The sequence below is a fragment of the Silurus meridionalis genome, chromosome 2 (assembly GCF_014805685.1).
Source record: "Silurus meridionalis isolate SWU-2019-XX chromosome 2, ASM1480568v1, whole genome shotgun sequence".
NCBI lineage: Eukaryota > Metazoa > Chordata > Actinopteri > Siluriformes > Siluridae > Silurus > Silurus meridionalis.
This window is the reverse complement of record NC_060885.1, coordinates 12,132,698-12,160,506: the sequence shown is the minus strand read 5'-3', so window position 1 is coordinate 12,160,506 and position 27,809 is coordinate 12,132,698. Positions and strand designations below refer to the sequence as shown.

Genomic DNA, 27,809 nt, shown 5'->3' with positions numbered 1-27,809 from the left:
TTTCTCTACTTGCTGTACTGTTTACCTGACTCGTTTCAACGTTTTCAGCGAAGTTTCATTTTCATTTCAACTTCGCGTCATCAGGTTCAGTACTCCTGTTCTTTATTGGTTCGGTTTTATCCTCGGATTATAGGAACTTTTTAGTATTTTAAAAATTTCCCAGACAACTCAAATCGTGGCTAAAATATCAGTGTGAGCGCAGCATTGAGCAGATTTGTGTATATTTATTCTCAGATTATTCTGTGCTGGCTAGCATAATCAGCAGGTTCGCTAGTGACTTCACTGTGTTTTTCTGCCTTCGTTTCTTTAAAACGAGTGGGAGGCAGTCATGTAATAATGCTCTTAAATCATTCCCATGTCAGCGCCTCTTTTATTTTCTTATTTGACATCAACAGAACAAGTAAATGAAACTTGTCAACGTAATGTCCTCTGTCCTGAAAAACTGTCCTGCATTGAAGATTTATAAGTCTTTACTGAACACGACCCCTTTTATTGAGTTTAAATAAACAACCCATTATAAAACTTGACAAAATAGATTCACAGTGTTAAATAAAATGTGTGCTAATCCTCAGCCTCTGCTCTAGTGCAACGCTCTCTGTACTGCCCCGTTACTAACCCCTGCCATGTGCAACAACTGATAACAGCAGGCTGCTATGTCATAGGCAGTGAGTGAGAGGTTAATGTGAGATGGACTCCATCAGCTCAGGGCAGAAGGCTGAGAAGAGCTTGTATCAAGGCCTGCCACCTCCAGCTGCTTTCTTCTGCAATGCAGTCTTTCACTTTCAGAAAGGAGAGAGCCATGCCCGAATCCTCTCTGACCTTTCACGGTAGCATTCCTCGCACACGAGTCTTTATTTTCCTTTATTGAGAAAGCTAGTGGCCATTTATTGTAGGTTTGCGTCATCTACGCACCTGCTTTATCACAGTAAAATTGCATATACTGAGGTGGCATGTTTTTTTGTTTTTTTTATAGCAGCCATGCTTTTAAATTTTTAAAATTTTTCTTGTATAGCAGCATGGTTCCAGTCTAGAAAATAAACTGGAAATGGTTGTAATTTGGTTTTGTATAAGGGCACTTATCCCTTATGATGGAACAAGAATGATTGATTTTGTTCTACTATTCTTTATTAAACTCTTTATAATATATTCTGCTGATAAATGTCATTACAATTATTTGATTCTATATGATCAAACCATGCACCTGTTCAGGCTTTTGAGTTGAGCTTTAGAAAAGCATACAGGATACATGAAAGGAACAGGATGTTATTCATGCCCAGGTGTGTCAGTAACAGTCCTGAGAAACCAGTCAGTTTCATCCTGCTATAAAAAAAAAACAATCAAACACAAGAAGAATGAAGCGCCAGAACAGGCAAAGCATTGTATAACGTCTTTTACAGGACACTGATTTTATTTAGCATCTACAATTTTATGTCCATCTAAACTAAACGAAAGTGAAGAAATTACAGGGATAATGTCAGATAAATGCCTATAAATACAGTCACATAAAACTCACTTGCATGGGTCATACATTTGTCTTTTGTAAAAAAAAAAAAAAAAACACTTGATTCTATTTAGGCTGTATAATATTAGACTGTATGTAGGGTAGCAGTATACATCATACGCACCCGAGTTAACACTCAATGTGTTGTGTATTTATAAAAACGTAGCACTTTTTGGAGGTTAAAATCAAGTATTAAGTGATTGAACCTTTTTCTCAATTCTTATGACAGACCAATTTTATATTACTTTTGCCTCGCAGGTGGAACGTGATATGTAGAGGGTCTTGTGACATTTCTGTGGGGTCGTGTGTGGGTTTTGGGGGTTGGGCTCTTGAGGGGAGCACAGCTGTCTCTACAAGTCAACTGTAGCCAACTATCCAACCCTGATTTGCTTATGTGACAGCAATTAGAAGTCCCCCCCACCCCCCTTCAAATAACTAAAATAATCCTATTAGGTGCACCAGTTTCAGATCCTTTAGGAAGTCAGATTTGCACGGCTAGACTGCTTCAGCTTAAAACATGATCAAGAATACGTGATTTAGGATTGTGGAAATGCAGATTTAAGCATATTTTGGTATGGATCGGTGTGGTGGTAAAATTTTTTCAAGAATGTCTGTTTAATCGATGGATTATAGCTGAGTTTGTTCTGTGCATATCCCATCGTTTAACATTGTGTCCACTAACCATCACAACAGTTTTGCCCATGGCTTTGCTTTAGGCAGCCATGGAAGCGAAAGAAGATGGCCAGACATAGAATGTGTGCTCTGTACACGTTACATCATCACAGCAGAAAACCTGATATATATTGGTGTGTGTGTGTTTATATATAATACATTTTTTTTTTATTATTATTAATTTGCCAGCAACATTAACAATGGGTAAACCCATTTGGTGGATTGAGTTGCCATATGACATAAAAAGCAAATACAAAGATATAAATAAAACGCACAGTATGGAGTTCTTTGTTTTAGTTTGAAATGATTTGAAACTTTGTCATTTTCTTTGACCTGAATCCTATGGAAGCCCATAATTTCTCGTCATTTTGCCATTTTTTTCCTCTCGTAAACATCTAAAAATTTTGGTGCATCCAACGGTAACCATTTTGTCGAATTGAAGTTCATGCTATTGGTGTATAAACGAGGCCTCCTCTGCATTTTCTCCTCGTTCCTCATTCTTTTCAGTCTTCCGAGTTACCTGTCCAGTGCGATCCAGAGTTTAGCGGGTGGTGCGTCAGTAATTATGGTCCGTGGGGAAACGCAATGCTCTGTGTAAATGGCTAAACGACGCATCGAGGCAAATAATTTCTCACCGATCTTTTGTATTAAAGGAATCTTACACACACACACACACACCCGCCTCCTGATGTCACTTAGGGTTTTGAATCACCATTGTATCAAGCATCCACCAGGTTCCCAGAGTCATGTGACTTAGGCTCATAGAGAGAAACCTTTGTTGATGTGACCAGAGTCCATTTTTCAAACTGACAAGACGTACAAAAACTAGCAAAACATCAGTGGTATACATAATTAAACACCTGCTGTTTTTTGTATGCGACTGTTTTACTTCTGCAGATTGTTTATTCATATGCTGAGATGTTAAGTTTTTCATTGGATGTTTACACTCAGCCGATTATTTGGGTTGCTGTCCTTGTTGGTTTAGTTTTGTAAGTTCTTCAAATATGCCAAATGCGTTACACAGTCGGCTTTGTAAACTTTTTATTTGCCCAGGTCAAGTTCAGAGCAGACTTTAGATCTTAATGCTTGTGGATTGTGTTTTTGCCTGAGGGATATGTCCGAGAGAGCAGGAGATTTAGGGAAGCCCTTTTGATGAGGTTCTTTAGAGATGCAGCTTAAGAATAAGAAGTGGTTTATTTATAGGTTGTGAGTTCAAATCACACAACGGACAAAGAACCACTGTTGGGCCCCATTCGCCCTATAGCTCAACTGCTCAGCTCTGTGTGGACCCTTATATTTAAATCATGATTACATTCTGTGACTATGCTCCCAATTTTCTTTAGGTAACATCCTAAAGCATATAAAATATGAGCTGTTGTTCCTTAGGGCTATTTGCTCCAGAGACCTAAAAGATGTAGCTACTCTTATCTGTGTAGTGTAACTTGGCTGCAGCTAAGCAAAGAAAATGGTGAGCAGGATCATTTTTCTAGCCTGCAGATGCTATCTAATAGACCCTTAGGGTTATATCCTGCACATGCTGAAATGTTAATGGTAATCTAGAGGTCTGGGACCTTAATTTTGAATGCGAGAGTGAGATCGCTCTTCTCACTAACAATGCTGATTGTAATGAGGTTTAGTGTCAAAATAGAAAGTAGAATTGTTCTCCAGTGGGAAACCCCCCCCCCTCAGAATAAAGGTTGGAGCTAGAGCTTTTGAGGGTTTGTTGCCGTCATCTAGGAGTAACCAAATAAAGGGCCAGAGTTCAGTATAGTTTGGTGTTTTTCCTCACAAGGCACTCGCCAAACCTGCTAATTACCTGCTGAGTCGAATCAAATGTCTTTAAGCAGGGAAATCACCCAACACTACTGGAAGCTTGCTTGTTGCACAGTTTGCGAGAGGCAGTCACTTTTTAATTCTCCGTGGAGGAAAAACCCTGAAAAGGCCCTCTGAAAAGTTGAACTTAAAACAGGTTTCAAATCGCTCAGTACTATAAAAGAGTACATTGATAGACACTGCAAGTGGGTTTTTTTTTTCTTTCTTTCTTTTTTTCCCCCCAGCATCACAGATCTCAGGGAAAGTCCTAACACTGTTTTTTAAACCCATTTATTACATGTGAAATCTATGAAGGCATATAAATAAAGGTGCGTTTGTCAACGTTTTCAGAAAGACACCTAGTTGCTAAACAATAATGAAATGATTTGATGTACTTTAGTTGACCAAAATCAATGGAATTTTTCATAATGTAAGTGGAGTGCTGGTGTATAAGCAGAGTCCCAGTGTGGTTTTAATGAATATCAGCACAACGCTGCTTGTTTAATCTAACTAGGGCCCAGACTGAACAGTTATATGTAGTAAAAACAATGACTTTAGGAACTTTTTATCTTTCAGTATTATAATGGTCAAAATTCATTTTTAAAGCCTTTGTTAAAAAATAAATTATATTTAAATAAATCTAATAAATGTTAAAATCTAGTGTAATACAGGATTACTGTTCTTTAGCTTTGCTTTGAACATGAGAGAACATTACCTTTCGTTTCTCATTCCTCCCCTTGTACTTTTGCTGTAACCAATCCCGCTCCTGAGAAGAACACTGTGTGCCGAGCTGCTGCACAGGCTCAGATCTGCACCGGGGCGAGACAATACACTTTACTGCTAATGTAAAACTCGACTTTAGTCTTGTCTCCACTTATCTGCCCTGCTGTTTGAAATTTGACAGAGATGAAGAAGTTCCCACAGTCATTAAAGTTGTACCTTTTGATTTAACACAGTGATACTGGATTTTAATTTACTAAGATTTGGAATGGGCTAAAGGAGCTGGCATTTTTGTGTGTAAATTTACTCCTAATTCTGAGGCAAGAAGAATTGTATTACAGGGTTTGTGGCGTGTCCCAGCTATGCAGTATTGCCTTTGTTTGTCTGGGTTTTTTTTTCTTTTTCGTTCACTAGTAAACGAGTACCAGAATACAGAATGAGGCTAAATTGTGAAATGTATTGGATAAAACATCAAATCTAAAGTCTTCATTAGACTGTGTTCTTGCAGCCGATTTTTAATATTACAATAAAATCATAAAACGTGTTCGTCATGCGAGATTGTATAATGAAGGTTCTTTAATCCTATACTTAATCAGTCATTATCATCTGACCAACTCGTGACAGCCATGGAGTTTTTCAGCACAGAAACTTTGAATGTTCCTTACTGGTCAGCTTTTCTTTGAACATGAGGTTCATCATTCAGTTAACCCTCAGAACTGAAGTGCCCTGAGGTAATTTTTGGGAACAGGAACAGAAAATGACCTTTGCCTAGCAAAGCATTACCCAGTTCAGATTTGTGGCAGTCTGTTAATAATAAGGGGTAAAATAAGGGGTAAAATAACCCCAGTTATACATATATAAATGTATAATTGTTTTAAATCCTAGAACATAGGTTTGCGTTCATGGTTGAGACTGGTGCGGAATTAGTTTTACATTTCTAAAAATGTTGCGTAAAATTCAATAAGGGAACAGAAATTTTGTCACTTTGCAAAATTTCTCAGAACATTTACCTATAAGACTTTTAAAATATGTCCTTTCTCAGTATATGATGTTTGTATTGTATGGCGTCTGTGTGTTATCTGACAGAGGTTTGCGTTTCACAGCGTGGATTGCATTTCTGCTCTTCTCTGTCCAGAAGCTGTCACGAGGAAGGCAGAGTTACAGGAACAAACATAAGAGAAGCTTGGGGGACAAGGACCTTTTTTTTGTGGTGTTGTTCCTCATTCTGTATCTAGCAAAATTTACCGTTCACTCCCATGTTTGTTCATTTAGAGAGCTGTTTGCCTGGAAGGATTTTCTGCCATTGAACCCCCCCTCCGGTGCTTTATGGATTGGTTCAGTGACTAGATGCAGATCCCAAGACACATGAGTGCCAGTATTTTAGCTTGTTTAGTGATGACTTCATTTTCCCATGGGGGAGAAACTGCAAACATCGATGTCATTTACACTTTCTCTAAATGATCTTATGTTCTAGAAAGCATATTCATGATGGCTCATTGAATTCCAGTCAGATGACAACACTCCTGTTATTTGGTCCCATGGTGTCACCTCATGGCCTTTGGACCCAGCAGTACTAGAGGTTAATAGTTTGTCAGATAAGACTCGGGTTGTGCTAAGTCATTTGAGCGGCTCTGCTGTTCATGTTTAATTCAGAAGCATTGGATGGAAAGAATCACCTGAGAGAATGTTCATGAGAGATGGAGTGCAGCGACTGTCCTCTTGTCGCAGCACCAACTGGGGCGGACAATACTGACAGAGAACCAGAGATTTTCCCTGCATTATTTATAGCAAGGCTGAGCTTTGAATTATAAATGGAGTAGTATGCGATTGGGCTGCGGCATGTCTGACTCTCCACTAACATCCCGTAGCAGGCTGTGAAACCTCACCCCAGTGTGGGCGGAGAGCATATAGAGAAAGGAGACTCCCCGCTGAGGAATGGCCCGAGAGAGAGAATGTGACTTGTAGTTTAAAATCAAAAGCATGTATCTGTGTACATTTATAAAGGTTTTCACTTGCACCACTTGTTTTTTTTTTTTGTCATGATTTTGACATTAAATCCAAAATTAAACCTTACAAGTCAAACTTTTCCCGATAAACATTCCTACTGAATTTCATTCAGTCTTTATTTTAGAGTTGTGATGCACAGTCATGATGTTATTTTTAAACATCCTCCAGCTTATGTGTAATCATTAAACGAGGTATTCTGCATATTGGATACTTTCCACTTAATTGGGGTCATGTGGGCCACATCCGTACAAGAGCTCAAAATAGCGTCTGCCTTCCTGCGTATCTGCACACATCGCGTTTATTTTGATTTGCGTTTTCTGTTCCCACGCTCTCCAGTAATTAGTGTTTAGGTGGATATTGTACACATACTGGAGATTAATCATTGTTTCGATGAACCAGTGAAATACCAACTGCTCAAGGTTCAGTGTAATTACAGAAACGGGAATCTAAATGTGACTGTGCGGGAATGAAAACAAACAGCTCATAAAACTGGAGTGCCAGCACACAACTGGGGCATGATGGATTCAAATATACCTAACAAGGGGGAAACAAGTTCCTAACGTTTACTAGTACACAGGGTTTCCACGGGGTCTTAAAAAGTCACAAATTTAAAAGTAAATATTTTAGGCCTTAAAGTCTTAAATTCTTTGTTCTGGGTCCTAAATAATTTTAAACGGTCTTAATTTTTCGATGACTATGTAACTACCTCTAATGCTCACTGAAACGTTCATGCAGCACTGTTTTTGTTTGTTTGTTTCTGTAGTGTTGTGATTCTGTTTTTCGCTAGTCCTAATATAATTTGCTGTATTATTATTATTATTATTATTATTATTATTATTATTATTATTGCTACTACAAATGCGACCAAATGACAGCAGTCATTCAGCATTCTGTACCACAGACGTAAAACTGATTTTATTTTTCAGCTATGGCTAAGCGCAAATTTTACAATACTTGGCTTAAAAATCTTTTATTTAAGGTTTGGTTCAGGCCAGTTGCTAACAAGGTATTTCTGTGTTTTTGATGTTGTGATAAAGATTTAAAATTTAATTCTTAATGATATAAAAAGGGTTGCAAACGGTCTTAAATTTGACTTGATGAAACATGCAGAAACCCTGGTACAGTATTGCATTTTTCATAACGGCATTATTATGTTGAGAGTTTCTAAAAGAAAAGGCCATGAGCAAACAATCAATAAGAAAATAATAATCAGTATGTGTGTTGCATTAATATGATTGATTAGATTTTTTCTTTATAAAATATTATTTTATTATTTAACCAAGCAGGCATTAGATTTTAAATTGTTTTAAAAATGTAAACTGTTCAAATGTTAATAATGATTAACTGCGTTAATAAGAAATGACAATTTTGTTTTGCAATTCTTCCCCCTAACGGTCCCAAAATTGAACTGAAGCGTGACTTAAAAACCAAGATGCATGCCGAACCGTAAATTGTGTTACACCCCTAAAATCTAATTATTGCTGCTAAACTAAATTATTACTGCTAAACAACTGCCAGTCTTTCGATCAGTAAGCCATAATGCGGCAACAGGGGTAGAAATAAGGTGTGCTTGCAGCAGTGGTAGATGGATAGTAATCTATTTTGTAAGAAGATTTATTTCAAATGTATTCACAATTTGGTTAATTTGAATGCAGCCTGTGTCCCTCTGCTGAGAAACATGGAGTCCAGACAGTGGGGATTGCAATATCTGGAAGAATTGCAGCATGATGTAAAAAGGATTACTGGAGTGAAGAAATTGGACAGTTCTATTTGAAAATGCATTTTAATCAGAATTTATGAAATGGCACTGTTGAAGTAATCGTCCTTTCATGCACCACAACCTACAGTGAAACTGACATAATAGCATGACCGGATTACAGTATCTCAGAAAAGTGACTACACACACCTCACTTTTCAGCAACCATTTTAGTGTATTTTCTCAAGGGACGATACTATAGAAACAACACTAATATATTTGAGTCAATTTGCAGTTTGTACTGCAGTACAGATTTACTGTCTCTGAAAATAAACAAAATATTAGGCACCAACCCCAGCCATTAGGGTTGCACAAGCCCTAGTGCCGGTCCCAAGCCCGGATAAATGGGGAGGCGTAAAAACGTGCCAAATCAAACATGCGGATGGTCCGCTGTGGCGACCCCTAACGGGAGAAGCCGAAAGAAAATTTTATTAGGCATCAAAAATGAGCACACCCTTAGCCACACCCTTCACCATGCAAAGCTACATGTCCTATTTATCATGTTCATGTTTTTGTCTGCTTGACAGGACCATAAAAATGTATTAAAGCAGTTCAAATTTGGTGCTTTGAGTACAATTCTCTCATACTGACCACTGGATGTTCAACATGGCACCTCAGGGCAAAGAGACTTTCTGAGGATTTGAGAATTAGAATTGTTGCCCTCCACAAAGGTGGCATAGACTATAAGAAGATCTGTAACACCCTGAAAATTACAATATAGTGGTCAGGTTTTCCAAGACTGGTTCCATTCGGAACAGGCCTCACAAGGGTCTATCAAAGAAGTTGAGTGCTCATGCTGTGCGTCAGGTGCAGAATCTGGCTTTAAAAAAACAGACACATGAGTGCTGCAACAAGTCGGTCTGCAGGTAGTCATCCCAGAAAGAAGCCTCTTAATAGAATAGAATAGAATAGCCTTTATTTGTCACATATACATTACAGCACAGTGAAATTTGTTCTTCGCATATCCCAGTTTTGCTTGGAAGCTGTGGTCAGAGCGCAGGGTCAGCCATGATACGGCTCACAAGAAAGCCTGCTAATGGTTTGCTGAAGACAACCTGTCCAAGAGCATGAATTACTGGAACCATGTCCTGTGGTCCAGCATGGGCTTAAATGATGTCCAGCATGTGTGGTGATGCCCTGGTAGAGAGTTCCAAGAAAATTGTCTTGTCTACAGTCAAGCATGCTGATGGTAGCATAATGGACTGGGATAAACAGCAAAACATGATGCCCTCCCTTCAGAAACTGGGCTGAGCCGCAGTTTTCAACATAACGAAATAGTTGTGAAAGGAAGGAGGAAGACAGTGAACAATGACTTTCTTGGTAGGCTACTGTTTAGATACAAGCCGTGTAACAGACACTGTTTTTCGCTAAAGTCTGTGTGAAGTTCATTAGTTTCAGTGTAGACACCTGCGGCTTATAGACAGGTGCGGCGTATTTATGGTCAAAATAAAAATCTTGTTAAAATTCAGTGGGTGTGGCTTATATTTTGGTTTGCTTAATAGTCCGGACATTACGGTACTTTAAAATATATCCAGGCTTTATTTCTATAGTATTGTCCCTTGAGAAGATCTTCTAAGATGGTTGCAGAAATGTGAGGTGTAAAAGTTAGTGTAAGTGTGGATGCTTTTTGATTTTTGTTTTTCTTCCTCCCAAATGATATCATCTATTGAATTTGTTTAAAAGGAATTAAAGCAGTTTGTGTAATCCTCTGTACTGTTGGTTGATATTAGTTTAGTTTTAATGATGGTTTATAGGGTTTATTTTTCTTTGGTTTGCCAGATATAAACGTTGCCAAATCAGCGTTCTGTACCTTTATACAATCCATTTGGTTAGATGTTATTGCTGTGTAATGTGTTATGAGTTAATAATAAAAAGAGCTAAGGAGGCAAGTAAGCAATGTTACCTCAGTTCCCCACTCCAAAGCCACGTGAGCCACGGGTTTGACTCCAGAGGACTTGTCAGGTCTCTGCTACTCTTTTACACTGAATGTAGAATTCAGTTCGTGATAACGTTTTCTGGAAATGGTGCTTTTCTGTGTAAAATCCAGAATAGCTGTGTGCTTTCTGGGTTATTTTGTGGAAATTTCCTTTTATTTTTTATTTGATGGATGTTTGTTAAGGCAGGAAATTGCACTTATGAAGTGGCAGGCCACAGTGCTGGCCAAATCTGCCTTGATGAATTTAATGGGTTTTCTTTTGTGTCCTCAAGTTTCCTAACATCTTTCTTCTGTTTTTCACTCTACGGAGTTTCTCTTTGTGATGCTGAGCTTATGCTTTCTTTTTATTTTTTTATTTTTATTTTTTACTTGTGCTTAGTCACTGACGCAGAATCCTGGGCTGTCCTTCCAGTGCTGCTCTGTAATGATTCTCGCTCTCATTTCGTCCTTCTTTTTCATTCTGCTTCCTCCTGCTCCTGCACTCCTCCCTTGTATTTATACTTTCTTAGGCAGATGACGGTTGTTTTTTTTTTTTTGTTGTTGTTTAATGTTGCAATCACTAAGTGAGCTATTACTTGACTCATTTTTTTTCTTTTGTAAGGTGATGGCTTTCTTTGCATTTTTCACTCTTACCTCATTCTAAAACAAATGCTTGTGTTTAAAGACGTACCATACAAAACTTTTGCGAGGTCATTTGGAAGTTTCGCAAAGTGCAAACGCTAAACTTCTTTAAACTGTCATTTGTATCGTATTCTTAAGATCTAGTTCTACAGGGTTTTTAAGGAAACGTGCATCTGGAGTGAAGCCAATATATCAACACACCCACAAGACAGTACTTTTCCCTCTCCTCCCAAACTGGCTGTGTTACTCAAATCACCGAGGGTTTATTCATAATAATAGCCAATAGTGATTCACATCCATTAAAAATTTTCCTTTTTCAGTATGCTGTTTTCTAGGTGATTTTAAACACTTACTGGTAAAAGAATTTACTGAAACAAACTGAAAAATAAACCTCTTAAATTGCTTTGGGGCGTATCTTCAATGATTGCTACCATCACTGGACCTGATTCTTGCTCTGGAGCATTTTGACAGGATACTAGACCTTGTAACAGAATGTGCATTTCTCATTGTTCTCTCAACCCTCTGTTGTGCAGGAGTTGCTGGGTGTGTTTCGCCACAGATGAAGATGATCGCACTGCCGAGTGGGTGCGGCCGTGCCGATGCCGTGGCTCCACCAAGTGGGTGCATCAAACCTGCCTGCAACGCTGGGTGGATGAAAAGCAGCGGGGCAACAGCACAGCACGTGTGGCCTGTCCTCAGTGCAACGCCGAGTACCTCATTGTATTCCCCAAACTGGGTATGAGAATTGATTCTACTGTTTACCCTCTAAAGAGCACAATCCATTACCCAAATACACATCTGTTAAAGAGTCACTTTAACTTCGGGATGTTTTTGTTGTTTGTATTTTAGTGATTGATATTTTTGATACATTTAAAGCATATAGCAGACGTCCTTATCCAGAGTGACATACAAACAGCTTTCTATTCCTTTACACACTCCATTTGGTTAGATATTATGATATATATATATATATATATATGTGTGTGTGTAATGTGTCGATTAGTAAATAGAAAAGTGCAAAGAGGCAGGTAAGAAATGTTACCGCAGTTCCCCTCGCCAAAGCCACATGAGAACTTGGATATGTGGTTGACTCCAAAGGACTTGTCAGGTCTCTGACTCATTGCTACTCTGTACATTAACTGTAGAAGAGATGTTTATGACTGTGGTTTTCTGCAAACAGTGCCTCTCTTTGTAAAATCTAGAATAGCTGTGCTTTCCGGGTTATTTTGTGGATATTCCTGATAATTACAATGGTATAATTTTGTCTGTTGTCAGGGACTAAAGTCCTGTCGTGAAACAACTAAACACAATTTTTTTGCAGTGCTATAATTTTTATTTTTGTGATTTGTTATATTTGGTATGTTTGCTTGCCACCTCCAGTTTTCACACACTGCCTGCATGCTGAAGACATAATTAGAGCCTGGAGAGCCTCATTTAAAGCCAAATTTAGCTAAAACACAGTATACAAAATATATTGCTGCTTGAGTAATGCACAAGAATTTGGCTTCTATCAAACCTCATTTAGAGCTTAATAAAGCATGAAGTCATAGACGACTGCTGATAATAAAAACATTATTTTGAAATCTTTTTCCCCTGGATTGGATTTGCTTCATGTTTGAGACTTTAATGTTCAAACCATTATTTTGGCCAAACATGTAGACCAATGATTTGAAGACCAACACAACCTGCAATGAGTAAACCCAGGCATGTCATTTAAAATCTTTTGGCAGTGGAATGGAAAGCCAAGGATGAGGTGAATTCATCTTACAAATCTTGCTACTAAGACAAGGGAAGAGTGGAGAAAACACAGGTCCAATGATATTGCCAGGATGTGTGCAGGTATTAAACCAGCTTTCAGAAATATGAAGGAAAGACAGATTAAGACTATAACTCCGCAACTTTTAACAATAATGCTCATGGCCACTTGCGGTTTCAACACAGCAGCACACTAGAGCAGTACGAGATATTTGCTATGTTATGAAGCTTTAATCCCTACCACTGTGGGTCCAGGGTCTTTCCCACAGGGAGGTTTTATATGTGCACCGGTGCCTCATTTCCTTATCCTTTTGTAAAGAATGTTGTCCCATGATTCAGCCTAATTGTTCTCCAGTCCTCTACAGCTTCAATTGGAATTTGACGTTCCATAATATTCAGTCGTTTTATTCCAGTGACGACTTTCCTCTCATTTTGCTTCGTTGTCTGTTTGATTCCTTAACCAAAATGGTTGTTAGGGTGTACTCAGGAACATTAAAGCTTCCTAGGAAAGAGTAATCTCTTGTGTCCATGGTGAAGTCTTTACTGACATAACATGGTCTATACCTGTCTTTGGTCTGTATCAATCAATGAACCTGGTAGCAATTTTAAAATCCCACCACATGTATATACACACCGGTGGGTTTTTTTCAGAGAGATTATAGTAGAACAGGAAATTATAGAGCTTCAGGCGAGGTTACTTAATCCACCCCTGCTGTTGGTTTGAGGTTTGTGCAGCCCCTGGTCAGACTTGGCGATAATCAGAAGATAGTGTGTGTCTGTAGTGCCAGTAAACATGCAATGAGCTATTTATAGTGTGTTTGCTGTGCTGCCTGACATGATGTGTTGTATCTGGTGGGCACAACTTATACCTGCATATAATGTAGTCCGGTCATCCTGATGCACTGTTTAAAACTATGTTTGCTTCTTTCTACCTCCCTTCCTTTGTTTATAATTGATTCTTTCATGCTCTATCCCTTGATTGATTTTATTTGTAATGTTTCTCACTCTTTTCAATTTCACTTTTTCACTTTTTTTTTCCCTTTATTCTCTCTCTTTTTCTGTCTGCCGCCCCACGCATATACATTCCGTCATTCTCATTAAGTGTCTCTCTCTCTCTCTCTGTCTGTGTATACACAACTAAATGATAGTCCATAAGATATGTACCAAGGTTATATGACTCATGTCCTTCTAACTCATGTTCAGTTATTCATGGTTCGGTTGATTCCCAGTTGTGCTGTATTTTTTTTATTTAAACACATTAGGGCATGTATGCTTTCAGAAATCATTGATACACTATGGATAACTATGGAAATGTTTTTCCTGTAAATACAAACTGGACATTTTATTCTGCACCGCACAGATGCCATTACTGATTCCATTAATCCCCTACGCTCCTAGATGAGTCTGCTTGATTTCTCTCCATCAATTTTTCCCCCCTGTGTGTTGCAGACAGTCTTTGTGGCTTTATGCAAACGGATCGAATAACCTTCAGACTGCCTTATTAAAACCCTACTTTTTGTTCACTCTCCATTTTCCTTTATTCTTGTCTACTTGTCTGGCTGTGTCAGGCTCATTTTGGTTTATTTCTGGACAATTCTGCCTGTATCATTTCACCTCCTCATCTGTGGCCAGCTGTGAAATTGCACTGCATGTGTGCCATTTTCACCTTGCAAAAGAAAGGCGGTGGCTGGGGGAGGAGGGAGACAGATTGGGTATAAAGGCTTCTTTAGTTTGTTTTTTTCATAATGAATCTTTCCCTAGCCATTAAACATTTCCTTCTTCCAACTTGAATGTCTGCTAAATAAAATTTGATTTGGGATACATTTTGAGAGTGAGTTCCTGTTGCTTTGCAGGAGTATGCAGCTTCAGGCTTAATAAAGGGAAGATGCACACGTTCTGATCATAACTGTGTCTACCATGTGTAAGAAGCTGCTTAAAAAATTATTTAAAAAAAAGCATGGTCTTAAATCTTAGCCAGATGTTCTGATGTGAGGGCAAAGAAGAATAATGGGCTTGTGTTGTAAGAAGGGTCCCTGCAAGCAACTCCACCTCCTGCGTAGTTGCTATATGAACCACTCAAATTTAAGCCTAAAAATAATCAGCAGCATCCCAGCAGTCAGCAAACACAGCTGACCTTACTGATCAAAGTGCTGACAGAAAGAGAAAAGGACCGTGTATAGTGCAGTCAGCTTTATGCTTTATTACCGCCCCAAGTATACACAAAACATTAATTATATGCTGAGTAAAATATTACAAAAGCTGGTATACATGCAGCAGTTACAACACCTAAAATGTATAGAATTAGTTTTTCTTTTTATTGATTTTAAACTGAGATGTAGCAGGATGACTGGTATTCCACTCCTTGTGTGTACAGAGTATGACTCCCTGCAGCAGCTCCAGAGATGTTTTCACTGTATACTAGGGCTAAAATGATTCCTTGAGTAACTTGAATAATTTGAATAATAAAAAAGCATTGAGGCATATCATTTCTTTACTTATTATTCGTTTAGTCTTACACGCAGAACACTGTTTCCTTAGGGACCATCATTACTGACGCACCACCTGTTAGACTCTGGATCGCTCTGGACAGGTAAACATAGAAAATGCTGCAGAATAAAAAATGGAGCAACACTGAGAAAACAGTGAGGAGTGAGGAGAAGATCCGGTCCAAAGAAAACGAAAAAGTTTTAAAAGTTTTTTATATATATATATATATATATATATATATATATATATATATATATATATATATATATATATATATATATATATATATATATATAAAAAACAGTGTTTGCCCCCTTCCCGCTTATCTCGACCTCGGTTAACTCGACAACCCTTTTTAGTCGACATTTTTGAAGTGGACCGCCAAATTCTTGCTTTGTCTAAGCATTTTTTATCGGTTATGTCAACTTTTCCATGTCGCTGAACCCTGATATCTCGAGCACAAGGGGGTAAAAATCAAGCCTTACAGATGCTACAGGTGTTGTATTGTATACTGGTGAATCTCTGCTGTTAGTTAGTGCTAGTGTTCGTAGTGTTAGTAGGGCGCGCGGCTTTGGGAAGAAAAGCGCAGCCGTTGAGAGAGTGCCGGTGGGAAGACACGTACCGGGATACGCATGAGCGATAACAACGACCGCCGTGAACCAACATATACCAACAATAACGGACAGTGAGAGTGTGGAAGTTTAAATAGGAGCTGGTGATGATGATAAACGAGCACCATATGTGCGCGATTGAAGCCGGGAGCTTCAGAGAAAGCGGCCGAGAAAGCACCTGCTCTGCCGAAGGGGGCGTGGCAGGTGGATTCCTGACAGTTAACAAACATGTACTGTATTTATTTTTATAGCATGCCTTCATCTAACAAATCGTGGCAACGCTGTTGTGTGAAAAAAAACCCTCCAAAACCCTTTTTGGCAACCCCCTAGGACATCGACATAACCGGGTTCCACTGTAATAGTAAAAGATAATGCAAGTAAACACAACATGCAGTTTTTAAATGAAGGTTTTTATTATTGAGGGAAAACAAAATGCAAAACTACATGCACCTGTGTGAAAAAGTGTTTGCCCCTAAACCTAATAACTAGTTGGGCCACCCTTAGCAGCAACAACTGCAATCAAGCGTTTGCGATAACTTGCCTTGAGTCTGTTACAGCGCTGTGGAGGAGTTTTGGTCACTTATTTATGCAGAATTGTTGTAATTCAGCCACACTGGAGGGTTTTCGAGCATGAACCACCTTTTTAAGGTCATGCCACAGCATCTCAATAGGATTCAGGTCAGGACTTTGACTAGGCCACTCCAAAGTCTTCATTTTGTTTTTCTTCAGCCATTCAGAGGTGGACTTGCTGGTGTGTTTTGGATCATTGTCCTGCTGCAAAACCCAAGATCGCTTCAGCTTGAGGTCACGAACTAATGGCCAGACATTCTCCTTCAGGATTTTTTGGTAAACAGCTGAGTTCATGGTTCCATTTATCACAGCAAGTCTTCCAGGTCCTGAAGCAGCAAAACAGCTGCAGAGCATCACACTACCACCACCATATTTTACTGTTATGATCTTTTTCTGAAATTCTGTGTTACTTTTAAGCAAGATGTAATGGGACACACACCTCCCAAAAAGTTTTAACTTTTGTCTCGTCAGTCCACAGAGTATTTTCACAAAAGTCTTGAAGATCATCAAGATGTTTTCTGCCAAAATGAAACGAGCCTTTATTTTTGCTAAGCAGCGGTTTTTGTCTTGAAACTCTGCCATGCAGACCATTTTTGCCCAGTCTCTTTCTTATGGTGGAGTCATGAGCACTGACCTTAACTGAGGCAAGTATGGCCTGCAGTTCTTTGGATGATGATGTGGGGTCTTTTTTGACCTCTTGGATGAGTCTTGGGGTAATTTTGGTCGGCCGGCCACTCCTGGGAAGGTTCTCCACTGTTCAATATTTTTGCCATTTGTAAATAATGGCTCTCGCTGGAGTCCCAAAGCTTTAGAAACGCTTTATTTCCTTTTCCCGACTGATCGAAATTACTTTTTTTTCCTCATTTGTTTCTGAATTTCTTTGAATCTCTGCATGATGTTTAGCTTTTAAAGATCTTTTGGTTTACTTCACTTTGTCAGGCAGGTCCTATTTAAGAAATTTCTTGATTGTGAACAGGTGTGGCAGTAATCAGGTCTGGGTGTGTCTAGAGAAATTTAAACTTGTGTGATAAACCACAGTTTTAATGGGGGCAAACACTTTTTCACACAGGGCCATGTAGTTTTGAATTTTGTTTTTCCTCAATAATAACCTATTTAAAAGCTGCATTTTGTGTTCACTTGTTATCTTTTACTAATATTTAAATTAGTTTGATGATCTGAAACATTAAAGTGTGACAAAAAAAAAAAAAAAGAAATCAGGAAGCGGGAAATCAGAAACACTTTTTCGCACCATATATATATATAATTCATTTGAAATTAATATTTTTTATTTATATATTTGTATTTGCATTTTGATGTAATTTGCCAATTAAATGCACTAACTGTGTTTAATTTTCAGATATTTTTATATGCAATTTTAGCAATAAAAATAAACTTTTTTAAAAAGAAAATAAATTACTTAATTGTAAGAGACCTGTTTTATGTTCTCTTGTATATTTGGTATTGCTGTTTAATAAACAATACTTCTTATCCGATTAGTTGAGTTAATTGATGGAATAATCAGTTATTATATTTAACTCAATGAATAAAATAAAGGATAGCTGCAGCCCTATCCAGTACACTTTATTTTACACACACAATAAATATGTACCAAGTTCCTAATGGTGAGGAATATGAATAGTAGGTGTGATGTGTGTGCATTTGTTGATCCTAGGGATTGTCTGCTTTTAAGGTTCTAACATTATGTACAACCGGAATTCCGGAACTGTTGGGATTGTTTGTTTGTTTGTTTTTTATTTGAATAAAATGAAAACTAAAAGACTTTTAAATCACACGAGCCAATATTTAATTCACAGTAGAACATAGTGAACACAAATCTTTAAACTGAGAAATTTTACACTTTTATGCACAAAATTATCTCATTTTAAATTTGATGGTCTCAAAAAAGTTGGCACAGGGGTAGCATCTCTTCTTCTTTTTCAAAACAGTTTGAAGATGTCTGGGCATTGAGGTTGTGTGTTTTCTGGAGTTTTGCAGTTAAAATTTGGTCCCATTCCTGCCTGAAATCAGTTTCCAGCTGCTGAAGAGTGTGTGGTCGTCTTTGACATATTTCTTGTTTAATGATGCAGCAAATGTTCTCAATAGGTGAACGATCTGGACTGCAGTCAGGCCAATTCAGCACCCAGACTCTTCTACTACGAAGCCATGATTTTGTAATAGCTGCAGTATGTGGTTTTGCAATCTCCTGCTGAAATACACAATGCTGTGCAACAGCAAATTGAGGGGAGCATTTGTTGCTCTAAAACGTTTATATACCTTTCAGCAGTAATAGTGCCTTCCAAAACATGTAAGCTGCCCACACTGTATGCACTTATGCACCCCTGTACCATCAGAGATGATGACTTTTGAACCAGTTAACACGCTGGGACATCTCCCTCCTCTTTAGCCTGAAAGACACGGTGTCTGTGATTTCCAACAAGAATGTCAAATTTGGACTCGTCTGAACATTTCTCCTCTTTAAAACAGTAAATAAGCCTCGGCCCACAGGACACAATGCCACTTTTGGACCATGCTCACTTATGGCTTCCTTTTTGCATGATGGAGCTTTAGCTGGCATCTGCAGTTTGCACAGTGGATTGTGTTTACCGACAGTGGTTTCTGGAAGTATTCCTGGGTCCATTTAGTAATGTCAGTGACACAATCATGCCAACAAATGATGCAGTGTCAACTGAGGGCCCAACGACCACGGGTATCCAACAAAGGTCTTTGTCCTCGTCCCCTACGCACCGAGATTTCTCCAGTCTCTCTAATTATTTTGATATGTACTTTAGGTGATTGTTGCAATTTAATGTTAAGGAACGTTGTTCTTTAAAGGTATTCCACAATCTTTTTACGCACTCTTTCACAGATTGGAGAGCCTCTGCCCATCTTTAATTCTGGGAGATTCTGCGTCTTTAAGGCATACCTTTTATAGCTAATCATGTTACAGACCTGATGTCAATTACCTCCATTAGTTGCTAGATGTACTTCCAACTGAATATTTTAAACATTTCCGGCTTTTTAAGCCCTTTGTTGCCCCTGTGCCAACTTTTTTAAAACCTGTAGCAGGCATCAAATTTAAAATGAGCTCATTTAGTGCGTAAGTGTAGAATTTCTCAATTTAAACATGTTCTATTGTGAATAAAATATTGGCTCATAAGATTTAAAAGTTTTAGTTTTAATTTTATTCAAATATAAAAAAAAAATTCAATTTCATTTCCGGAATTCGGGTTGTATATAAATTTTGAATGTATGCTCCATCATCAAGATCAGTGTTTCTCAAAGTGGTGTGCATGAAGCTTAACCAGTGGATCTGAGAGATTTTAGTGGAGAGAATTATCAAAGGTTATTGATTTCTTATGCTTTTAGCCTGCATGACTACGTGGGTGTATCGAATTAGTTTAATGCAAACCTTAACCCAGAAACAAGGGGATCTGCAAGTATTTTAAGTGAAAAGTTCAGATAATGAAAGCCCTCGGGCTGCAATAATCCTAAATAGGTAATAGTAAAATTGTAATAAAATTTGCATGCAATTTATTGGCTCCAAAAAGTTAAGGAACCCTGACTCAAGAACGGTACATTTATAGAAGAGCGGTAGAAACTGTATTGAATGTCTTTGTCATTTTATTTGGATCGTTTGTTCTTTTTGTGTTAGCTCAGGGTGGTGCTGAACCCACTTAAAAAAAAAAATTGTTAAATATGTCATCTTTGGCCAGCAGTAGAAACAAATGGCTCAGCTTTTCCTTTTTTCCAATAGCCATTAGGGATAGCTCTCACCCCCAGCCTTGCCTACAGTGCCATGCCGTAATGCTTAGATGGAGAGAAAGAAGCAGAGATTCCGGCGCTGTCATCAGAGAGGAATAGATCTTCCAGTGAGGGATATTGATTAGCTTGGCACAGGCAGGTATCATTTAAAGCACTGGCCTGCAAAGTAGCGGCATTGTTGATGTCTAAATGCAAAAGCTGTCCAAGCTTTAAAATACTTACGAGATTACATTTTTGTTTGTTTTTTCCTGAAGAGCATTTATATTGTAAATGGAGCACACATTGTTAGCTTTAGGTGTTTTTAATGGATTTCTTTTCTTTTTTAAAAAGACTATTCAATAAGGGCTTCTTATAACTTGTTTGTATCACATGCTTTCATAGTTTCCCAAGTTACTATGCTTGTACCAGTGTATATTAAGTGAGTCATGGCAGTGGTCAGTGTATTTGACCACTCATGGTAAATGCTCATAATTAGCCACTTGGACATGATGAATATGTTTGTGTTCTTACTGTGGCTGGCAGTGAAAATAGCTGTGATTTCCAAGTGCTGTCTAGAGGGCTGCAATCACCTATTTAAACCTGTAATGTGTAACTTGGGCATGTGCGTGGAGTTAACGCTGCTAGACGCTTTGTCACTGCTGTCTGTGAAAAGAAGGATATGAACTGAAAGGGAGGCGCTCACTAGTGTCTGGAGCACTTGATTCTTTCTTTGCCAGTCTGCGGTGCTATGGCAACGGTGCCACACAATCTGCTTTTAAAAGGGAAGAAGCAGCCGGGAGTTTCATTAAGACCAGTGTGTGTAGGATTAATAGCTCCATCCTTCAGTAAATCACAGCACGTCCTTGCTTTGACTTGGTCTGAAAAATAAATGTTGTTCTTTTTTCCTCAAAAACTCTTGCTTCGCTACTTGGTGAATTTTCAGCAGCCTCTTCACAGCCTGCTTGCCAAGTCTAGTGCCATTTCTAGACACTTCTAAATGTGTTAGGATCGGGGTAGGAAATCAGGTTGCCTGCTGGTAACATGGAATATGTCTTACTGAGTGAGTGTGTGTCAGAAAGAAAGCGATGGTAAGTGTAGCTCTGGATTTATTCATCCTGGGTTGATTGCAGCTTTGCTTCCGAGTGTTTTACAATTGTCGGATTCCACCCAACGGTATTGGTGAACGTTTATTATACCCGTGTATAAATTGCAAAGTAATTAGACATTCATGGAGCAACAGTCAATCAGCTTAAGCCCTAGCTGCAGTTGGTACCAGTAAATTTACATTCCATTCGATGCGATTCACTGTGTGGAATTTAGACAGAAACAGGCTTCATACATTTCCCCATTGCGTCAGTATGCATGTCATTACATTGTAATTGTAATCTCCAAGACTGTAATGTAATGAACGTCTAATCATTTCTCTCTTTACGTATTCTAACACACCCACATCCACTTAGGTAAGACATGCTAATATTTCTGATTAAATATGTTATCGAAGGAAACCATAAACTATACAGGGCAGGGTTAGAAACCATTAGTCTAAAGAATGCAGTAGTGAAACTGCCTGAATTTCACGTGATCGGCTTGAGCAAACACACAAACATCATCCTGGTAGGAACTTACAATATATTAATGTATTGTGGTGGTGATTGTTGTATTCTGTTCCCAACCCCAGTGCTGCAGCATTCAGTTCTGAATTCTGATATTTTTCCACATGGTTTAGCTTATGTAAGAACTGGGCATTCCTGCCAGAACTGAAATTTGTATAGTGAATAAGTTTAGCATCAGCTAGTAAACAAGAAGTGAATCTACTGAGCATGTGTCGACTGCTATGTGCCAGAAATGATTTGCTGCCCCCTGCTGGAGAGGCAGAACCGTCTGGTCATCTGGTTCTGTAATTCTGTATCTTCCTCTAATTCTTTGTAATATCAGTTGGGCTAAACATGTCCTATAAATACCTACATAGCCTGCTCATTGTCCAGTCTGAAGTCATCTAAATAAATTTGTAATAAACACCTTAAAGAAAAAACTCAATTTCCGCTTTATATATTTGTTGAGTAAACGTTTTTGCTGCTGAATTTTTGAGGGGGGAAAAAAAGGAATCTAACGTCTGTCTCTCTTAATTTTCCTCTGTGCAGGGCCCATTGTGTACGTGCTGGACCTGGCAGACAGACTTATCTCCAAGGCATGCCCGTTTGCTGCAGCTGGCATCATGGTGGGCTCCATCTACTGGACTGCGGTAACATATGGAGCCGTCACAGTGATGCAGGTGAGCGCTCACGGACAAAAACCTGTTTAAAAATTGCTTTCAGGATGGAGGGGAAAAAAAAGAGATGGAATGGACTTGTGTGTTTTTGCTTCTCATAGGTGGTTGGTCATAAGGAGGGACTGGACGTGATGGAGAGAGCTGATCCACTGTTCCTTCTTATTGGACTGCCCACTATCCCAGTTATGCTCATTCTGGGAAAGATGATACGCTGGGAGGACTATGTGCTGCGTCTGTGGAGAAAATATTCCAACAAGCTGCAGATCCTCAACAGCATCTTCCCAGGTAAGAGTCCCATCCATGACTGCATGAGTGTCTGCTCTGTGCTTCCTTACTGTTGATTATAGAACATCTGGGAAGTGCTGGATCAGATATTTCATTTGGAAGATTACTGAACCTAAAAGCTGCCTCCCTACACACTCTCGTGCACTTATCAACTGAGAGTCGCCTGAACAAAAACTACTGCATTGCTGATAATTTTCGTTTTAGTGCTGCGCAGATGGTGTAAGTGTTTGATGGGAAACGGTTAGCCGGCTCTCACCATAGTCTGAAACAACCCAGATTTCTCTGTCAGCCATTAGTACCAATTGTGTAAGACAGATTTGAAGGGAGCAAATCAATGAATCATATATTTATTGAAATGTGTGTATGTATTTCTCAATATTTTTTTGTGGTTTGATCAATAGTGATAATTAGACAATATTTTGCTGAGTGTGTCATCGTGCTGCTGGTACCTTAATAACTGCTGTGGACATCTGACTCCTACATTCTTTTGATACTCTTCACGTTCTGTGTGGTGGTCAGTTCCCAATCACTTTTTACCTTATGGGCATTTTTTTACCTTCATAAAATTGATATTAGAATATAAAATTCAGATTACATTTGCCTTGGTAACAACCAAAATGTCGTATTTTTCTAATTGATCGATTAAACGCAAGAATTTGACTCAAAGATAATGCACACTTTTGGGGGTGGGGGGCTTTACAATCTATTTGAATAGCTGACTTTTGGGGAAAACTGTACAAACAGCACTTTTCATGTGATACTGATTAAATAAATGAAATGATAATGTACACACGAATTGTGATTAATCTAAATGCATTTTAATAGACTGAACCATGCAGTGAAAGAACACACTGAATGCACACGAGTATAATTGACTACTGCGTCACGTGACGTAGGTGTGTTTTGTTCGGGTTTGGCCCAAATCGCACATCGTTAAAACAGCACTCACAATATTATTGCAGACAAATATATCATACACCCCTAATACACACACACAGATATATATTTGCTTTTGTAGGATTTTAAAAAGCTCTAGGAAGCCTATAATTAGGAAGAATTACTTATCTAATAAGAAATACTTTAAACGTGAGTGGTTGTGCTGTTAGAGGAAACCAGTCTAGCGCAGGGTGATCTGGTCTGACTCGAGGTCTTTACACGTTCCTCTTGTTCCTCTTGTGTCACAGTGATTCGTCCATGGTGGCAGAATGTGATGAATAAATGAAAACCACAGCATGTTAACATTAGAACCAAAAAAAAGAAAAAAGTGCTGACATTCGAACCCTGTGTGATACATTGGTTAAATAGTATCAAATAAAAAAAAAGGATAACACTGATATAGCAGTGTATATGGTTTATGTAAGGTGGGAATTATTTCAAGTCAACAGGCTTTTATTGTCATTTACACAGTGGTACACAGTACATACAAGACAACGTTTCTCCAGAACCCTGGTGCTGCACTAAACAATGTAGAGCTACAGCACGCTACATAAAGCTACATAAAGTGCATCGAGTGCAACCTGGTGCACTGTTGACTTGACTTAAACAATCGCCCCCTTACATAAACCATATACACTGCTATATCAGTTATTTTTCTTTATTATTTTTCTTTTGATAATTAGCCTCCTTTGTGTAGCTGGTCTTCCACACGAGTCCCTGTGAATGAGCTGTTAGCATTTCATCAAGCACATCATTATGAGCGTGTCAATTGAATGCACGCCGTGGCGTCATAGAACATTTAATCAACACTGCGTGATTTGAGAATTCAGCAGCTCTGTGCTATAATTAGTCTAACTATCGGTCAGCACTTCACTCCACACACTCCATCTGACCTCTCGTACACACCCGAGTACTGCAGGGAGGGGAATCGGACAAGTTGACTGATATACTACAGAATCCTTCAACGAATACTTAGAAAGTAATCAGTAAATCAGTAAATCCTTCCTCCAGCTGTTGTTGCCTTATGTATATTGTATCTGGACCACTCACATTTTGCAGGGATTGGTTGTCCAGTTCCCAGAATTCCTGCTGAGGCAAGTCCCTTAGCCGATCATGTATCGGCCACTCGGATCCTGTGCGGAGCGCTGGTGTTCCCCACCATCGCCACCATCGTGGGCAAGCTCATGTTCAGCCGCGTCAACTCCAACCTGCAGAGGACCATCCTGGTAGGCTGGAATTTATTTATTTATTTATTTATTTTCCTTTTAAACTTTGATCCAGGTTTGCTAGTAGGACAGTTAATAAGGGCAGCTGGACTTGTGTTTGAGTCTCACTTAATGCGAGTTCATTCAAGCTGGAAGAAATGGCATATAAAATAAGAAAACAACTGTTGCAGTGCTTAATGTTGCTAGTGAAAGACAACTGGTGAGCTACTTCATGGCGTGTTATGAAAATAGGGAGGATTTAACGCTCATAGAAAGCGGATTAAACACACACTATATGGACAAAAGTATTGGGACGCCTGACCTTTCCTGCCATATGTGGTTCTTCTCCAAAATGTTACAACAAAGCTTTGTAATAAAGTTTTACATACACTTGAACTTTGAAACCCAAACCTGTTCGAGCATGACGATACCCCTGTGCACAAAGCGAGCTCCGTGAAGATACGGTTTACATGCTTTGTCGAGGAAGATCTTCAGCTCTGAAACACTAACTGCACCCCAGACCTCTTCACCTCACATACGTCAGTACCCAACTTTACTAACACCCTTGTGGAACATCTTCCCAGAGGAGTGGAGGGAATTATAAGAGCGAATTGGTAGTAATTGTGGAATGCGATGCTCAAAAAAAACATACCGTACTTGTAACCAGGTGTCCTCAAACTTTTGCCAATATGATCCTCGATTCTAATTGGTGCAGAGTTGTATATTCATTTCGCCGTATTAATTAGGCCGGTCTGGCAGAAGTCCCAGCTACACATGATACGTTTTAATGCGTTATTTCTATAGTAACCACTTACAGACAGACACTTACTGAAGGCGTTAAATGTAAATCGATGTAGTTTTGAAGATGGTTGTCTCATCAGTGTCCTGTACTGAAGCAGTTCTAGTGCATCACAATGCGTCTTCTTTCTGCAGGGTGGCATCGCGTTCGTGGCCATTAAAGGTGCGTTTAAGGTCTACTTCAAACAGCAGCAGTACCTCCGCCAAGCCCATCGCAAGATCCTCGACTTCCCCGAGCCGGAGGAGGCCTGAGAGGCCAAAGCAAATGTCCACAGCCCTTTACAGACTTTTGAGACATCAAAGAGACCTCCATGCCATCTGCAAAATGTTTGTGTGTGTGTGTGTGTGTGTGTGTGTGTGTGTGTGTGTGTGTGTGTGCGCATGCTGCAGAGCAGATTCAGATGAGTGTTGCTGGAACAGGCTTTCTCCCAGCTGCTACGACGTGAGGAATGTGTATGAGAGAGGAGAGGAGTGGACAGAGTGGTGGACGATGATTAATGTAAGCTGTTCAGTCGTGTCTCTCCCTGACAATGTGATTGTTTTTTTGTTTTGTTTTTTTCCTCTCCTTTCTCAACATGTACAAGATCCAGACGACTTCCTCTCCGCTGTTTTAATCAGAGCTGGGCCAGGTTCCTTCTTCTCTGTATTTTATAGGTTGTGGTATTTTTAAATGAAGAGTAGGACACGTGAAATTCTAAAAGAGTTTTATGTAAATGACTGATTTTATAAACACTACTCTGCTGGTAGGATCCAAAATCTTGCCTTTTGGTGACTGTTCTTTCACACTTTAACTAATCAGTGACTCTGCTGTAGAACTGTGTACTTGTAATAATGCTCAGCATGCATTGCATTTTAATGGGGTTGTGGCTGCACACTGAGGCTGGTGTAAAACTGCAATCTTTTCAGATTACATTAGTATTAACGTGCATCCAGAACCCTGTCTCAGACGCAAAATAATGCGAGGTGCTATGAGAGCTGGAGTATCTACACTATGACTAATGTAAAATCTTTCTTCAAGCTTAAAAAGCCTCCATCAGTTTGGTACGATGAGGAAAATGCGGATTTACTCATCTATTTTGGTACTCGAGAGACCCGAGAGACCACACAAAAAGGGGTGCGGTGTAAGATTGCTCACCCCAAAAAGCTTTATTTTCTTAAGAATAATTTGCTTGAAGTTCAGATATAAGATGTGATTTAGAGCACCACCAAGCTGACTCATTTCTGGTGTTGTTTGATGACCTAAAAATGGCCCCCAGTGAATGACGACTATGATGTGCATCACGGTGCGGTTTGGAAAAATATCAAGCTCCCAGAAAAGCCTTTGCCTCTGATGTATGGACTTTTTTTTTTTTTTTTTCGCACGCTACATCACTGTTCCGATCTTTCAGATCCTGACTACTCTGAGCTGGAAGTGGTGAATCCAGTTCTCCATGGTACATCTGAAACAAAAGCTCTCCCTCTGATGTGAAGAATTGTCTGCTGGATTTTTCTCCAGGGGAAGGAGGAATAAATATGAAATGCACTTCTGCAGTTTAGTTCAGGAAATGTGGCCTGAATTCATTCGAATACTGAAAATTGGGAATTAGGACCGTGTCTGATAAGTAACTTCTTGTCCTTGTAATTGATATTTGTATAAAATCTGATTGGAACAGAGGAAGTGTTGCTACAGCTATCAGTGTATTTCATAAATTATATTTCTTTTTTTTTTTTTTTGGGACAAACAGCATGCCAATAAATGACCACCCTGTGCTTTTAAAACCTGCTGCAGTCATTTCACTCCTGAATACTGAGTAGCTGCTTTGGCAGGTTTTAATATTAAAAAGTTACAGCACTTATACAATTAACTAATTTAATTTAGAAAATATTAATCTACTTAGAAAACAAGAGTTTAATCAAAGCCACTGGAGTATCTTAACCCAGCCGCTTGCCATTTAATCACTGTGTCTGACGTGTTCTTGGAACAAGTTAGTAATGATAAACGCCAAACACCAAGCAGTGATGTATAAATGTATGACTTGTATATAAAGATACAGCTTATGGATTTATGTTCATTTGTGAATAAATGTATTTTTCCAATGGTTGACATGGTTTATGGTCTTTATTAAAATTGGACTGTAATTTTTCCGA

General features: G+C 38.9%; 1 protein-coding gene across 2 annotated transcripts in view; it reads left to right on the top strand.

The window, feature by feature from the left end:
* The window catches only part of march5 (membrane-associated ring finger (C3HC4) 5), a 34,330-nt gene extending 6,568 nt beyond the window's left edge, over window positions 1–27,762 (top strand). The window contains exons 2-6 of one of the 2 annotated variants that reach the window (XM_046870376.1): window positions 11,559–11,761; window positions 22,331–22,461; window positions 22,560–22,743; window positions 24,754–24,905; window positions 25,818–27,762. In XM_046870376.1, the coding sequence (XP_046726332.1) occupies window positions 11,559–11,761; window positions 22,331–22,461; window positions 22,560–22,743; window positions 24,754–24,905; window positions 25,818–25,934 (787 nt within the window). In that variant the 3' untranslated portion in view covers window positions 25,935–27,762. Of the gene's footprint in view, window positions 1–11,558; window positions 11,762–22,330; window positions 22,462–22,559; window positions 22,744–24,738; window positions 24,906–25,817 lie in introns of both variants that reach the window. The other variant, XM_046870367.1, reaches the window with a different exon arrangement.
* Window positions 27,763–27,809: the final 47 nt, after the last annotated feature.